We start from the raw sequence: 18,113 nt of genomic DNA, 5'->3' as shown, positions 1-18,113 counted from the left end.
GATTTTCATATATGTAATTTGATCTCTTTTACCTTGAAATGTATTGTGGCTGAATGAATGCAGATGTGTGCGTGCATGCTCGTTTGATTATGATTGATGGAATCTGTATTTTGTTTTCATTGTTTACCTGCCCAGGGACTACAGATGGAAATTAGCTAGCAAGCTAAATCTGGTACAGGCATCTTTTCTCTTTTGAGACTAATGTAATTTTGTACATTGTACATGACACAAATAAACTAAATAAACTAAACTAAACTAATCCTTATTGGTTTACAAAGTTCTTGATACTGTCAAAATGTAAGGACTTACAGTACTTGCCACAAAATGTGCTTAAAATACCCAAGAAAAATTAAAAGTAGTGAATTTTAAAAAGCTTTTTAAAAGCTAATCAGTAACAGTTACATGAGTAAATGCAAAAAACCTTCAACCCCCTGATTGTTTCTTTAACATTCCCTGCACTCAATAATCTTTTAACGCGTGTTAACGGTGTTTACACGCTGTATGTGAATATCGCCACTATTGGCCTTCCATACATGAGCGGAATCAGACTCCGCCCACTCGTGATAGGGGTGATACCCTGGTGCTAGGGACTGACAGACCAACACCAGTGGAGTTTTGATGTTTGACCTTATAATGCGGGAAAAACACGAATAATAGCTACAGTTAACAACATGAGCAGTTACCAAAGAGGTGGACAGTGAGGGATTTAAAATTGAAAAGACGGGCTATAAAGTTGTAAGTAAAGTTCGTTTATTTTTCTTCTCCTTTGGGCCGTTGGTCACTTCGGCCGTTAGCTTGAAGTAGCCGTTATATTATGTAACAAACATGGCTGCTGTCATGGCTCTTTAAAAACTTAAGCTAACATCAGCTCTACTGAAATATGTTGATGAACTCTTCATAAACCCATGTTTTCGGACTTTTCGTCTGTGTAGGCTCAGCTAACATGCTGTTATTACTTCCATGGTTCGATAAAAAGCTGCGAAGCTGGTTTAACTTTAATAATACAGCTGTTTGTGATGCTGGGTTGACTTTCATTATTCAGCTGTGTTATTGTGGTTTCCTCGCTTTCTCTAACAGAGCCTCCTTGTGAATCAGAACCAGCCATGGTGCAGGAATACCAGTCTCCGGTTCGGGTCTACAAACACCCCTTTGAGCTGATAATGGCGGTGAGTAATGCTGTGTTATGTAGTGTTCTTATGGTCTTTTATCGGTGATGATCCAAAGTGTCTTCCTTATCTCATTCTTGCATAACTAAACTGCAGACGTATGTGTCCCTCTGTATCAAAGTAACTTTGACCTTTTTGCTCTGAAAATACATGTTTCTTTGCTCGAAATCCAAACTAACTACAAACATTGGTAAATAAAATAAAATGCATTGATTTGTGGTTTTAGAAAGCAGACTAGACTCCCTGCATACACCTGCAACCTTTTGCACCAGACTTAGTTTACACAAATATTCTTTTAAAACTTTAAATCAAAGCTGTGAAGATACCACACATTTAAAAGGGTGTACTCCCTTCCCACATCTCCTCTAGACACTATCAGAAAGCATAAAATCTACACCTATTTCTTCAGGAAGGCACATCAGAGAAAGATAAGTCTGCCGAATTCTCTCTCTAATAAAACATAGCCAGCATGTTAATGCAATGAAGACAGTTTGTGGGTGTTTACCAGCAACTATATGGAGTGCTTTGAGTTTCTATTTTTTTCTAAATCTGTGTGACTCCCTGAAAAACACAGCGGTAGCTTTACCTAAACAATAACAACAAATAGGGCTGAACAACATCAGAATATTTTTCCTGCAGTATTGCAGTGTTTGCCTTGTTTGTGTGCTGTAAAAGTATGAAATACCTGGTTTGTGATGCTCCCCGGTGTGTTTGGCTCTTTGGCTGTTGCAGGTAGTTGGTTTGGAGTTGTAAATATGAAACATGTTTAATATTTATGTTTGAAGGTCAGGAGATTTCAACCTGATCAGGAGCTGTGAAATTATCGGACTGACTCCAAACACTTGAAGATTATTTGGACAGAGGAAAAGCCAACCTTAAATGCATCTTTGTGCCAGTTTTACTCTGACCCTTTCACATCTTAGCAGTCATTTAAATCTAGATTAGGTAAGATGTGTTATTTCAAACCTCAGATGTGGCATTTTAAAACAAACGAGACACCTTTCAGACACCTACGAAACGTCTGCAGCCTCGTCTACCTCCCAGGGTCATCTGTCTCACTCTGGATTTGCACTCTCCATCCATAAATGCTGTTTGTGCACATCATTTATCAGAAAAAGAATGCTGTCTCTTCTCTGCTTGTCTCTTCTGACGCTTAAGCAAATACAGTAATCTTCAAGTACACACAGAGAGAGCTGCTTTTAAAGCCTTTATTTAGGCATTTCTTTCAGAAGTTTCTCTGACTGGTCCAAGCTAGGCTGGAATCTTAAAAGCTGAGCATTAATCTGCTTTTTAATTGTAGGTTAGAGCAAACTTTGAAAAGCCAAGAGTTTTAAAGTAGGGCTGGGAAATTAATGGAAATGTAGATTAAATCGCAATGTGACCTACTGCAATTTTCAATTCTCAGAGGGTGCAATATTTCTTTGACCTGAAATGTGTTTTTGAAATATCAGTTTAATACATTTTTTAAGCAGAGCTGTTTTGCTCTACACATAATGCAAACATTCAAGTGCCAATATTTTCTAGAATGATTGACAAAAGTTCCTACTTTCCTTGTTTTTGTATATTTTTGTCTTCTTCAAACTAAGAAATCCATAAAATCATCACTCCTTTCATTACAATTCATTTGTAATATATGACAAAATAATTGCAATAAGATATTTTTGTTGGATTGATTTGAATTTTGGGGGATTTTTGCTTAGAAATTTTTAGAAATGTTTGCGGAAATTTGACAAATTTATTTTGACATTTTAAGGAATTTGATTTGAATTTTTGGGGGGAAATTTGCTTTGAAAATTTAAAGTGTCTTCTTGAAAATTTGATAAAGTGATTAGATTTTTTTTTTTAGTATTTTTATGAAATTTTGAGGAATTTCTTTGAAATTTTTTGGGAATTTGATTTGTATTTTTTTGGGTGGTGGGGCAGGTTGTAATTTTTAGTTATTTTCTTAGAATTTTTGAACATTTATTTGTAGATTTTTGGGGGATTGGATATACATTTCTGGGGGAATTAGCTTTGTGTATTATAATATAGAATGGTTATGATGAGGAAACTGAAGAAAAATCACGTTAAATTGCAATCACAATTGAACACATGGAGTGAAAAAAACCGCAATTAGATAATTTTCCCAAACCGTTCAACCCAGTATTTTAAAGCTATTTCGATATTCTTAGAAGCGTTATTTTTTATGATTGATTGCTGCAGTTTTAGGAACACTGTGGTTACGTAATGTTCTCTGGCTTCTTTTTCTACTCACTTCATTTATTTATCTGTCAAAACATTTACTTGTCAGTGCAGCCGTGCTCAAGAGCCCCTTAAGGAATTCCACTGAAACAAGCCAAGAGATCCAGCTTTTCCAAACATTTCTGCACCACGAGATAAACCTGTTAGGCCTGGAGTAGAACTCCTTATCTCACTCATATATTTCACATTTGCATGCAAACTAAAACTTTAAATTCATGCATGAATAGGAACTATGTGTGAAGCAAAAGTAGGGCAGGGGTAAAATAAGTGTGCATTTTTATGAGAAGTAGTTGGTTTTTTCTCCCTCCTCTTGCAGCCTGTTTATTGTTCTCCACAGTTACATATTAAGCCAAAGACTTATGCAACATCCTCAGACCACGATGCTGCAGGCGGTCACACTTTGCTCCGCAGACTCTAACTCCTTCACCCAGCAGTCCAAGTCAACACCTACACAAGCTCCACAAAGCGTCTCTCTCTCTCTCTCTTGTATTCCTCCTGCATCAGTGCACGTTATTGAAAAAGGATCATAAAAAGCCTTTTTGTGTGAAGTAACAGCTCCTGTGAAAAGATCCAGGATTCAACAGCATAAAGGAGAGAATCGGATGAAAAGAGATCGTAGCTCAGCTCCCATTTATCTCTGAATTTCTCATTAGTGCCCTGGCTGATCCTGCTGCTGACTTAGCCCAGGTTATTACTCCTGCTAACAGCCCTATTCACTGTCCTGGTCATCACAGAGTGTTTAAATAGAGATGTCTGCTCACCTTGTATGGAAGTAGAAGTCACTGTATTTGTTTACATAGATACACTATACTGCCTGCATAACTGCATTTCATTGATATTGCAGTGGAAAATAAAGCTGCTTTTGCTCTGCAGTCATTGGACTGCTAATAGCTTGCTAATGTGAAATATGATAGCTGATGGCAACTTCTTTGGCAGAAATTAAGAAAGTGTTGAGGGGACATTTCTGCTGAAAGTAGGGGTGATATTGATAAATAGAAGATCAATTTATTGGTGAGAAAAATGTTCTCTATCTACTGATAAAGCTGGCACCAGGAGCGTCAGCCCTGAGCTGGTAATGACTTTTCTTTTGGAGTACGCAACAGTTACCACCACTGGCAGCATGGACACGGATGTGGAGGACTTTTAGCGTGAGATCTTTCATCTTCCCTTCCTATCCACTCTCTGGTCACCTCCCGCCTGGATTATTGCAACTCACTTCTCTCTGGTCTCCCCCTCAAGTACCCCCATAAACTGCAACTGGTTCAGAATGCTGCAGCCTGGATTATCACCAGGCGAGCGACCTCACCCACTGGAAGCAAGTCTAGAGCGCAGCACCGCGCAGACCTGACCAGCAGGCAGAGATCACAGGAGAACTGCGAGTTCACGTAGGAGTAGTATGTCAACAGCGGACTATTTTACCTTTTGGGGTTAATTTATCGTCCTTTCTGGTATAAGTCCATGATATTATTGCTTCTGCTATTGAATGAGTACATTAGGAAGTTAAAAGGTTAATGTTTGCTGAGAGGATCTGTGGTTTTATGCAAATTCTTTGGCTAAATATCCCAAAAAGTTAACTTTTCCTCGTCAATGGCGCTGTTGTAGCTCTGTAAATCACTGACCTCTCGGTGACCTTTTCCTCTCAGGCTTCTCATTAAATAAAGACATGTAGTGCTTTTATATTGAATGGAAATGTGGAACTGTTAATTCAAGAGCTTGTGACAGCTTTGAGCCGAATAGCTTTACCTTCATGATAACCCAAATAAAAGGACATTTCAAACCCTGATACGGAAACATTTTTGCACATCTGTCTGTTAATAATGCATTAATGCTCACAGCCCTAACTAGGCCTGAGCTCAAAAATCAATATGGCGATGTATCGTCACACACACCTTGCTGATAAACATGGAAACAGATCTGACAGAATCGGTATGGCCATGAACACTGTGATGGCAGCTAAAACAAACATCCCCCATGGTGCAGTTACCAAAAAAGCCAGCAGATGGCAGCAGTCATAGAACTGGAAGCCCAGCTCATGTCTCACTCCAAAACTCGTTGGTACTCAAAGTGGTCAAAAAAGTATTAGCCCCTGTCCTGATTTTTATGTTTTGCATATTTTTCACACTCAAATGTTTCATATCATCAAACAAATTTTAATATTAACGTTCATCCACACACCAGCTCAGGAATAGCTCAGATTCAGTAGGACCAATTTATTTTTTTAAGATTACAGTGACAGTAAAAATACATGTAGTCTTCTTTTTATCCAAACATATAAAAATACATTTAAACAAACAAACTGGAGACAGAGCACAGACTTCACATGTAGCCCCATGCACCATAACCCTGGGACTGGGCACGGCGTGGTTTGATGATTCCTGTTATCTGGATTCGATTTGGATCCCAGACACAGTGCTCCTCCAAACCGCTCAGCACCATCCCACAGTTGGGTGGCGTCCAGGCCGTGTCGTACACCTCGCCGTATCTGGGGTCATGCCAGGTCTTCTGACGTGGGTGATGTTGACGATCAATGACGATCACTTTGCCCACGTCAGCCACGACTCTGATGACAACCTTGTCGTGCTCAGGATGATCAATGGGGTAGCGTCTGGCTTTCTCCAGATCTCTGCTGAGGTAGACACCGGGGCCAAGCATCCCATCTTTGGAGCGTTGAAATCCAGTGACCAGGATGGATCGAGCAGCCTGACTGGAGGTGCCGTGGTACATGACGTACTTTTTACCACTGACTGGCTCGGGCAGGTCGAGTCGGCCTACCCCGTCAGGCAGACTGGAGTCATCGTAAGCCCACTGAACCCCGAACCTAGCATCACCAAAGGAAAGATCAATATCAGCGTTAAGAAAAGGGATCAGAATTTTAAATATGTCCACTTCCTGTTAAATTCTTAACTTCATTGATTCAGACCACAGTAGTCAGACACCGAAACGTGATCAGCTGATCCTAATCATCGCCTCCTAGCTCCCACAGCCAATCACAGCTCTTTCTCTCAACACAGCAGTGGATCTAAATCTGACATCCTTCTTACTAATCCCTGCTTAATGGTGATGAACTGCACTGCTGCTAGCAAAGCTTCACCTCCTCCACCCCAGCCTCCTCCTTTATAGCATAAAGCTTCACCTCCTCCACAACAGCCTCCTCCTCTATACCATAGAGCTTCACCTCCTCCACCCAAGCCTCCTCCTTTATAGCATAGAGCTTCACCTCCTCCACCCCAGCCTCCTCCTTTATAGCATGGAGCTTCACCTCATCCACCCAAGCCTCCTCCTTTATAGGCTAGAGCTTCACCTCCTCCACAACAGCCTCCTCCTTTTTAGACTAAAGCTTCATCTCCTCCACCACAGCCTCCTCCTTTTTAGACTAAAGCTTCACCTCCTCCACCCCAGCCTCCTCCTTTATAGCATAGAGCTTCACCTCCTCCACCCCAGCCTCCTCCTTTATAGACTAAAGCTTCATCTCCTCCACCCCAGCCTCCTCCTTTATAGCATAGAGCTTCACCTCCTCCACCCCAGCCTCCTCCTTTTTAGACTAAAGCTTCACCTCCTCCACCCCAGCCTCCTCCTTTATAGCATAGAGCTTCACCTCCTCCACCCCAGCCTCCTCCTTTATAGACTAAAGCTTCATCTCCTCCACCCCAGCCTCCTCCTTTATAGCATAGAGCTTGTTTCACCCTCACATTCAGGGTTATGCTACTATAGGTTAATTGCTTTTGAACTTTCCAATTGATACTATAATGTACAACAGAACTTTGATGATTACTAAAGGCAGCTTTTCGATTTAATTTTATTTATTTATTTATTTTTTGTAATAAATTGATGAAGAAATGTTCGTTCATCAAATCATGAGGAAATCAGCTGAAAGCTTGTACTGATCAACATCATTTATGAAGCAATGTTGCTCATGTGGACTGCTAAAGATTTGGTATAATAATTATGGTTCAACATATGAAAATAAGTTAATACTCACAAGAATCCACCAAATGCTTCTTGTTGCACTATGTAGGGGCAGATGACTTTAATTATCGTAATTCGATCTGGATCCCAGACACAGTCCTCCTCCAAACCACTCGGCACCATCCCACAGTTGGGTGGCACCCAGGCTGTGTCATATCCTTTGGAGTGCCAGGTCTTTTGTAAAGGGTGGTTTTGATGATCGATTTTTTTCACTCTCCCAACATCAACTACAACCTTGATGACAGCCTTGTCATAATCAGGGTAATTAATGGGGTAGCGTTTGGCTTTCTCCAGATCTCTGCTGAGGTAGACGCCGGGGCCGAGCATCCCGTCAGCAGACTGGCGAAATCCTGTATGCTGGATGGATAGAGCGTTTGCCCTGGTGGTGCCATGATACATGACATACTTTCTACCTTCTACCGGCTCAGGAAGGTCCAGTCGACAAACCCCAGAGGGCAGAACAAAGTCATCTTCTTCCCACATAAACTCCATGTTGGTGTCAGAATCACTGAAAGAACATTCATGACTGTTAGGAGTTAATGCAGAACAGAAAAACATCAGAGTTAATCAACTGTTTAGAGCACAATATTTAAATGGATAACGCCACGAAAAACTCACTTTTTCAGGAGTTTTGCACTTGTATTTCTGGGTATCTGATTTCAACCCCTAATATGTGAACTAGACCAAGACTAATCTACACCCTGTGACTCGGCGGCACTAGATTTAGTGGACCAGTTAGTCACTTTTTAGAACACATTGCACACACACTTTGTTTCCTGTCTGTTAGTCACGTTAGTTTTGGGGTGTCAAAGTAGTTTAGTCAGGGTTCGTTTCTGTTTATTTTAATAAAAACCAGTCAGCTTTAAAAACTCAAGGTCTCTTTTTGTTGCTTTTTGGAGCAGCTTTACTGCTGTGTTAAGGCCTGGGGGCCAAATCCAGCCCATGGAACAGTTAAATCCAGTCTGCAAGATGATCTCATATTTCTGTTCTAACTGGCCCATCAGTCTGAGGTCTGCAGATTTCCTCAAGTAAAAAAATGTGAACGTATCCTTGATGATTTAAGATTTCCTTATTAAGTCACAAAATCTGAAAAAGTAAGGAGTAAAAATATTTAGATAAGAAGTCAGGAATGTGGAAAAAGAAATAAATTTGTGTTTTATTTTCACATTTTCAATTTTGCATCTCACAATTAGGACTCAAAACTAGAATTTTGACTTTTAATTTCATACTCTGAGCATTTACACTCATAATTTTGACTTCTCATATAATGTTTTGAGCTTTAAGCTTCATAATTCAAATTTCTGAGTGATATTTTGACTTTTTAACCAATTATTTTGTATTTTATCTCATATTTTCAACTCCAGACTTTGACTTCATAATCCCATAGTTTGACCTTGAGACTCACAATTGAAAATTTTGAATAGTATTTGACTTTTAATTTCATGATTAAAAATTCTATTTCACATTTTGTCCTTTTAAACTCATGATTTTGACTTTCTTTCTAATATGTTTTCCTTTAAAAAAAACTTATTTTTTAATTTCAATTTCATGTTTTGACCTTTTTGAACTAATACATTTACTTTTCTCAGGTTGTGAGCCTTTAAACTTATCTTTTTAACTTTTTAAATGTCAAAATCATTTATCATCAAGTTTTTTTCATGTTATATTACTGGTGAAACAAGGTTGACAGTTTCAGGTTAAAATGGTAACCCTGTTGGGCCCTCAGGTTAGTCCTGGATCCAGAATCCAGCCCCTGTTATGATTGAGTTTGACACTCCTGCTCTACGAGCTTGTTGTAAAATCATTAAATAAAAAAAATCTATTTGCACTAGATTAAACTCTCGTGAAAAAAGAATAAAAGCATCATATTCTTCCTTTCACTGAATTATTAGTCGTCACAGAGATTCAGCTGAGAATATCCACCCATCTGTAACAGCTTGGCTCTTTCACAATAAAATCAATCTTGGTAACCAAAGGTGCTCATCCCTGACTTCAAACTAAACTGTTGATAGCATTTACACACAGCAGCTGCTTTGGTTTAGATCCTATAAAATGTTTTCTGAATTCTGTATGCAGTCCTAAGAATAATATAAATGTATATTTTATTCTGTCATTTAGTCCTCTAAAAGGAGAGCATCCTAGGTTTGGTCCTTTCAGTAAAAAGATGAGTAACTTCTTTGGAATAACCAGATTAAATCACCAAATGATGCTGTGTTTGACCTTTACTATCCCTTTTTCAAACTTTCCACACATGCCCTGGTTTAAAATGGTGTTTTTCATCATTCATAAGAGTGTAGAACAATTCCAATATCATTCAAACTTCAGGTGAAATCACAGATTAAATACACTTCAAGAGTTTCACATTTCCTCATGCTGTAAATGTTGATATAAGAGTAAAACAGCTGCAGTTTATAAAGAAGACGAGTGTTCACGTACCTCTCTCCAGGCTCCTGTCAGAGTGACTGAGGAGAGTTTACCCACATGTATTTAAGCACCTTTACATTAAACCTGTTTGCTCCTTTTAGTTCCATTTCACCGTATGTGTTTTTTAAGTTTCAGTTTTAGTCAGACGTGCCATTAAGGTGTGGTCCACTCAGGGCAAAAGAATGTCCTACCAGTACCACTGCTGGGTTCAGACATGTTCTACTAGTTGTTCTAGGGCAGTGATCCTCACTATTTTTTTCATGTGAGCCACATTGGCAGGATGGACACAACAGGAGAGCCACTTTAGTTAAAGCAACCAAAACGGAAAAAAAAAAAACTGAATACTAAGGTGTCAACCTACAGTACAGTGATAACACAGCCAATACAGATTTAATTCAAACCAGCATGACCTTAATACTGTGATGAGCAGAAGGTGGCATACATCTCCTTTACTTTCTTCATGTTGTATTTGTGGATTGTTGTTGCAGTCACTGTGAGGCATTCAAGATATGTATGGGTCAGCCGGTTTCTCTGTTTTCTATTAATAATGTTCATGGTTGAAAATGTTTCCTCACATATGTATGTTCTCATAAAAAAGACATCACTTTCTGTACAAGTGGTTTCAAAGTGGGAAAGTCTGCTTCAGACACCAAACTCCAGAAGTGGCCAACACCTGCTTCTAGTTCAACTTTGAGAATGTCATTTGTCTGCAACTCAGCTATCTCATTTTCCAGAGCAGCATGGTTACTGGGACATAGCTCTGATAGTGTTGAGGATGCATTCACATGGAAGGGGTTTTCAATAGAATTGAAAATCTCCTTGTGCTCATTCACATCGCTGAATCTGGAGTCAAACTCACCCTTAAGCTCTTCCAAAACGTCAACAAATACTCCATGGCTGAAGTGCTGCGGCAGAGATGGGTCACTTGTGGTTGTAGCTCTGTGTTTTGGGAAGTGGATGAGCTCTCTGTCATGTAACCTATCCACAGGACTGTTATTTTGTTTTGGAATGCTCTGATTGCCTTCAGCATGTCACTTTGAAGCATATGTCTCCCTCGAAGGTGCTTTCTGAGTTCACTGCCAGGTTGGTAACATTGCAAAGCAGATGGATACACCCGTTTCCGTGTTTTTCACTGGCGAATCCATCTTGCAAAGCTCCCACCTGAACCGTTTGGCCCCAGTTAGAAAGTCACAGGACCAATCAGCGATGACGGGCAGTACTTTCAGGCGCAGCACAGTCGTTATGTAAACAAGCAGCAGCAAGAGGCCGGTGCAATTATGGTGGAAGAGCTTAGCGTGGATGCTGCTAAAGTGCCAGTTTTATCAGAAATTGACGATATTTCTTCATTAAAAGAAGAACAAAGAACAGCAGTGGGTTGTTTTCTTTTCAAAAACAACAAAAATCGAGTACTTACATGTCTATAGTCACCATGTTTCACGTTATTTCTCAGTAGCTGCGCACGCGCAACTCGATAGCGGCTACGTCACGTGTTTTGTTGCTCTGATTTACCCGTAGAGATGTGACAGACAGAACATTCATCCAATCACACTCTGATTTTGATCAAACCTCTGCCTTTTCTCAAACATTTCCTATTGAAGCTTTAGGTTGCTACATTTAAAACCAGGGCGGGTCTGTTTGCATGTTAAGCACACTGGGTTTGTTCCATGAAGGACAAATTAAACTTCTTCAGTCCATTTTTCTTGAAATTTCCTGTGCTCATGTTCTATACCTTGTACCTTTCGTTTTTTACTTGGAATACATTGCGTCTGCTTGCTGGTCCCTTCTCCAGCATCCTCTTGTTTTTTTTCAGTTGTTGCATTCTCTGCATTTTCATCCTCCTTGTTTCTCACCCTACTTTGAGCCTGTTCATCTGGTTTTTGCCTCGGTTTGATAAGAAATTGATCCATTTTTCCTCTGTGTGTAATATGCTGTGAAAAACCACCACATGACGATTGACAACCCTTTTAGAGACTACAAGTATTAGGTCAAAGTACAGTTACAGTGCCATCTATTTTAATTTTGTAGCACTGTATAAAGTATATATTTATCATTTCCACCTTACCAAATATATTGGCTGTGTTATCGTGTTATATTATGCTGCCATGCGAGCCGCCAATTAAAGTTTGATGAGCCTCATTGGCTCGTTAGCCGCGCAATGAGTAACCATGATCTAGAACAGGGGTTCCCAAACTTTTCAGCCAGCGACCCCCAAAATAATGGTGACGAAGACCGGGGACCCCCAATGTCCCGAAGATTGGTTGTGGCATAGTTGAACACAGCCATGCACATTCAAGAATCGTCATGTGAAGGACTTTTTAAACATTGCTTTGATTTCAGTGTATATCTCAACAAATGACCATGTTTTTATTTTCATTTAACTTAATTTTATACATATATTTCTACAGTAATGTGCAAAATACACAATTTAAAACCATTTAAAACTACTCTTTGTTTATTGGACGGCCTCTCAGGACACCCAATCAGTGTCTCGCGACCCCCCAGGGGGTCCCAACCCCCTTTTTGGGAACCACTGATCTAGAACAACTACCAGACACCCAACCAGGTCGCTCAAATCTTCAGATATGGGTCTTCTAAATGTGCCTAAATTAAAATGCAAATCAGGTGAAGGTACATTTAGCCACTACAGTGCTGTTCTGTGGAATAAGCTGCCAATTGACCTGAGGTTGGTAGAAACTCTTAAGTTCTTTTAAGAGGGGTCTGAAAACACTGCTTTTCTCTTATGCCTTTGACTGTTAGATAAAGTACAATATATTAGCATTTTGTCTGTGTGCTCTAAGGAGTGCACATGACTTGCACTGTACATAATGTATGAGTGTGGGGGTGTGTGGGGGGGGGGTGCCATTTGCTTGAATTGCTGATTGCTTTTTCTGTTTGTTTTTAATCTTCTGTAAAGCACATTGAGTTTACACCTGTATGAAATGTGCATACAAATAAAGTTGAATTGAATTTGTTTTAAATAGCCGTATGTGACCAGTAACCTACATTTAACAGCAATAAAACATATAAAAACAGGAACACTGTGATACACCTTCATGTCTGTGCTAAAACTGAACTGGGAACACATTTTTTTCCTGAGACAGTCGTATTACTCATGACCAGACATTGGAAATGACTGTGGAAAGACATTCTATTTGTCTTTGAATAAGTTGTTTAAACAGACATAAAGCACATTTTGAGCTTTTCCTTACATGCAGCCAGTTTGCACAACAAATGCCTGTGTTCTAGGCCTGTAGTCAACCAGAGTGATCTTGGTCGGACAAAAGCTTTTCGACCAAGCATTTGACCAATCAAATGGAAGCTGTCAGCTGTACTGTGTTCAACACATGTAGAACAACAGCACTTAGCTTCCCATTAGCACTGTTAGCTCTAAGTTAGCACATTAGCTGCTACCATAACAGCAGCTTGCAACGACCAAATACCATCCTCCACTGACAACACCAACAAATCATTCTAACAAATTTCTAACTAGTGCTCCGTTAACTAGAAACCACCTAAAACTCCACATTACAACTGAGAATTGAGTCTTACTGTCAGTTGTCTCATATTAGTCTTCATAGACTGGTGATCTCAACTGTAACCTCTGCTAAAACAGTAAAATCCAGCAATTGTGGATTTTTTGGAGTAGTCTCAAAGAAAGATGAACACGTCCACTGTGGATAGTTCACTGCTGTACTCCTCATCGATGGCTCTTCCTATATTGCTGCTGCTGATTAGCCAGGACGCCCTGAGCATGAACACCCAGACAGGAGGAAGTGAGATTGTGCTCTCTCCCAATCGACCCCAATGATCCATGCCTTTCTGCACAACATGATTCTGTGTCCAATACAGTTCTGCTTCATCTGAGAATTGGTCATAGGTAGATTTACCCACTCGTCAAGTCCACTACAACTCTCAGCTCAGGCCCATCCTCATCCCACCTGCTGCATCAGTGTTTATACCATTCAGCTATGTGCAGTTCCCTTTATTACAGCTTCTTTATTACCTGCAGTGATTAAAAAAACATCCTTCCATATGGTCGAATTCACTGGATAGTTTTCAGCATCACTAAATTCCCCTGGAGATAGTCTTAGTTTGTTATCTTGGTTGTAACTTAGTTGGTCTTCCTTATACAATAGAAGGATGGAACATAAGTACATCTTTCTTTATAAGGCTATTTTACATGAGTTACTTTCTTATCTTTGTTCTTTACTGACTCTGAAAGCTGTCAGTAGCTGTAATCTTCATTCTCATGGATTCATCATGTATGAAATTCCTCGACCTCACTCTGTCTTTGGTCAAAGAGCTTATAATGTTTTTGCGCCCTTGTCTTGGTCTGAGTCCCAGGGCCGTCTTAAACTTGACCATTGTGTTAGTTTAGGAGATTTCAAAGCTAGAATTAGGGAACATTTGACCAGTGTGTGCACGTTTTTCTGCTGAAAACTGCTGATTTGTTGATTGATGTACCCTTTGTTTTTGTGTCCTGTTTAATGTCATATGTGTGAAACTTATGCTCCCGTCTTGGCCAGGACTCCCTTGTAAAAGAGATATTTCTATCTCAACGGGAATACTCCTGGTTAAATAAAGGTTAAATACATTTTAAAAGTTAATAAATTATCCACATTGATCACATGATTATTCATACGCCTTAATTAGCAATGTGCTACCTACGTAGATAAACAACACCAGCACTAAACAGGAAGTAGGTTGTAATACAATTGCTTTGAGTTTATATTAAAGGATTATTGCACTGTAACTTCTAGGTAACATAATATATAATATAGAGTTGTTTACTGTTTACTCAGTAATTGGCGTATTTTTCAGTCAGAGTTTTGATGGCCTGTGAAACCGTACTAAGACGGGTAAATGCCAGCTAATAGAAACTCTGGCCCTGATCATGTATTTGCTGCTAATCCCAATTCTGATCATATTTGGTGTTTTCATACCGGCTGGTTTAGTTGTTGATCGTTCTACTTAGCGTTGTAGTGAACTGAGACCTCCTACAGGGGGCAGGGCAACCTGATTAAAGGAGCACAAAAGTCATCCTTTTTGTCAACAACATATTTTTACTGAATTTCTTGAATGGAGCCAAACAAAAACCTCCCAAGGAACAATGAAGCAAGTATCCTACAGTTATGACAAGTGAATTACACAATGTGATTATTTATTTATTACCTGTCTTCATTTATGGGAATCAAATAGCACAAATATCAAGTCTATTCAGCAGGCTAAACAGTGTTAATAGTCTAATAATAAAAGGCATTTAGTCTCAGAACATTAACTCAGCTGCTTTATGCTGATGACATTATTCTATACTGATAAGAAAACTAATCTCACCTCCAAAGAGCTGTATTTATTAAAGTTTCTCTTCAGAGCTGGGTTTCTTTTTCTTTAACTTGGACATCATGATGATGTTTTATCGATCCACAGCTAACAGTCACTTACCAACCCAAATTTAAACAGATCATAGTGTTACATCGTGTCCCCATGGTGAGGACAGCCAATGAGCTTGATCGATGTGTTTGGTGCTTATTGGCTGGCAGTTCAATGAGCCTGTAAAGTGGTACTACACACAGAGCTTCTCTTAGCTGCAAACTTTAATCTTTGAATTTTCATTGATCTGGTGACATCGAGCATTAATTCTCTCCTACTGATCATGTATTTTTAATAAAACTGATAATGATTAGTGCCTGATAGTTAAAGTCTTCTGGTTTATTCCTGTAACTCTGAGAGCAGCAGGAGGCACAATGACTTTAATTCGTCTCCAATCACGAAGCTATTGTATCTGTAGCACATTCAGTGTGTTACACAACACCAGTCAATGCTGCTTATTTACCAAGAAACCTTTCCCATCAATTAGCTCAGTCTGTAATGTCATCATATTGATCAGATTACTGCCATGCTGAGCTGTATCAACACTACAGGATGTGTGTTTGTGTGTGTGCTGCTAAAAAATACAACCTAAGGGTGGATTTGGAGAAGGTTCACATTTCAGTCTCCCTTCCTTTCTTCAGTGAAGTTGATTTGACTCTTCAGACTTTTTAAGTCCAAGTCTCTGTATGAAATAAGCCTTAAAGACAAGAGGAAGAGGCAAGTGAATGTGAAATAGTACCCAAAATGACCTTTTTTAAAGAAAAGTTGTGTGTAAAGAAAACTAAATTTCACAAACATGTTGTCCAGACAAAAAGGCAGAAAGTGCAAAGAAAATATCTGTGAAATAATTTATTTTAAATGTAGTGAAATGTGCTTCAGCAGATCTAGAAACATACTATTAAAAGAAAATAATAAGAAATATTTTATGATTATGGCTTTTATTTACCAGCTAGTGCTATATCTAGTTTTTTTTTTTTTTTAATTTAAGTCGATGGTTGTGTTAGAGGCCGCCCATAAGAAGGGTGAGGAGAAATCTTTCATGGGCCCATGATGGTTAGCAGCAGCATGGGCCATTCTAGATAGAAACAATGATAACTTGCTGTTGTTTTCAACATAAACACTCAGAATACCAGAAAATTAAGCCTGACACACACTATATGATAAACATGCCAATTTTCAGCAGTCAGCAGAGGCTAGAATAACTGAAAATTTTGACAGATTTTCCTTAAAGACCCTGTAAAGTGAAATCTAAAATTTTTGTCTTAACACTCTAGAAATGTTGGAATATGGTTGCTGTTAACATGTCAAAACTCTGAGATCTACATGAGACTGAATTCTGGATTTAGGCCATTTCATCTCTTTCCTGGCTTGGTTTCATGTGGGCGGGGCCAAGATGTGGGCTCACAATGTCATGAGCCCACAGTAGAGAATGACCCCACCCCTTTAACACTACAATATTGTGGAAGGAAGCAGTCACCTGGAGCAGGGACTTCTGGTTCATTTTGTGCAAAGGAATTCAGTCTTGTACTCTTGTACCGTTCTGTAATGTTCATGTTTCATTGCAAAGTTATAGTTAGGCATGTTTTGTTTATTGGTTCATGTTTTTAGGGGAAAATATTTTTCCAAGTATGACACCATTAATGAGGGGGTTAACGCTGCAGAATATCTGTGTTCTGAGTGGCGTGGTTTCAGCTCATTCAACAGAGACGCCCACACCATCCTGGAGCAGATTTTACAGCCTCATTTTTCATGATTTGAAGCTTAATTTTATAAACTTGGAGATGCTTTATGTGACTGAAATTTGACCTGGGGGTTCATAACACAGTGATCTATCATACAACAAACCTAAATACAGATTTGTTTTTACTTTACAGGGTCTTTAAAATGTATTTTTCTACAGGAGAGAAAATTAACAAAAAACTTTAAAGAAGTAAACTTTCCAGTACCAAAGCTCCCCCAAAAATGGAATTTTTGTCAGATACAGAAGAATTTGTTCTCTTGATTTGAGATATTTGCAGCCTGCAGTTCACGACCCATCTACTGATGTCTTACCTCACGGTGAACTGGTGTATTTTCACTTTAAAGCCTTAAAACAACCCATGACTGTTCTAGTTCCTTCCCTGCATTAGTTACTCAGTCACCAGTTATGTAGCCTGATCTATCTCTGCATATCCTGAAACAGCCGCTCGGTCAATATTGACAGGTGAACCCTGGAGAAATCCACCTGGACAGACCGTCTCCCTGTGTGCTGCTGAAGGCAATAAAGCACTCAGAGATCATAGCCTATAAAAAGTGGTACAGCTGAAAGCTGCTGCAGCTGAGCTTAAAATGTCAGTTATTGCATACGTAAGCAATGTACAGAAACTATTACATAAAACTGAGTATTATCAGAAAGTACAGTGCTTAACAAATTTATTAGACGACCACCCAAAGTAAGGTTTATGCCACAGCTGCCCTAAATTAACAGCATTGGTAATTACCAAAATCTTTTTTTTTATGTTTCTGCAATGGTTAATATACCAATATGTAGAGGCTCTTTAACCCAACTGATATTTTTAATGCTAAAATATAATTATTGTTATCCATGCATTTTCAAATTTACTGATTTACAAAAAAACTGAAAAAGTAGTAAAGGACATTATTATTTCTTGATTAATATGTCAAATTATAGTTATTTACTTGCATTCCTGAGCAGAAAAATGAGTTTTAGTGGTTGAATGTTATGCTTGATTCATTTCTCAGAGACTTCACAGAGAAGCCCAGTGAGCCGGCTCAAATTTGGGTATAAAAAGGTGAATTCAGTTTGAAATTCCTCATTCCTGTTCAAAATGGTAAAACGTGGAGAGCTGACTGAAAATGAAAGAGTCCACATTAAAGCACTTCATGATGCTGGATGGTCTCTGAGACAAATATAACAGGTGGTCTAATAAATTTGTCAAGCACTGT

The 18,113-nt window shown here is 39.1% G+C and overlaps 1 protein-coding gene across 1 annotated transcript in view; it reads left to right on the top strand.

Annotated features, from left to right (window-relative positions):
- The first annotated feature begins 573 nt into the window (after positions 1-573).
- LOC121503556 (SEC14-like protein 1) overlaps positions 574-18,113 on the top strand; it is a 31,978-nt gene continuing 14,438 nt past the window's right edge. The window contains exons 1-2 of the mRNA XM_041778021.1: positions 574-735; positions 1,078-1,166. Coding sequence (XP_041633955.1) covers positions 1,104-1,166 — 63 coding nt within the window. The 5' untranslated portion in view covers positions 574-735; positions 1,078-1,103. The remainder of the gene's footprint in view (positions 736-1,077; positions 1,167-18,113) is intronic.

Source organism: Cheilinus undulatus, linkage group 21 (assembly GCF_018320785.1).
Source record: "Cheilinus undulatus linkage group 21, ASM1832078v1, whole genome shotgun sequence".
Taxonomy (NCBI): Eukaryota; Metazoa; Chordata; class Actinopteri; order Labriformes; family Labridae; genus Cheilinus; species Cheilinus undulatus.
Note: the sequence above shows the minus strand (reverse complement) of the source record. Positions and strands in the feature narration are given on the sequence as shown.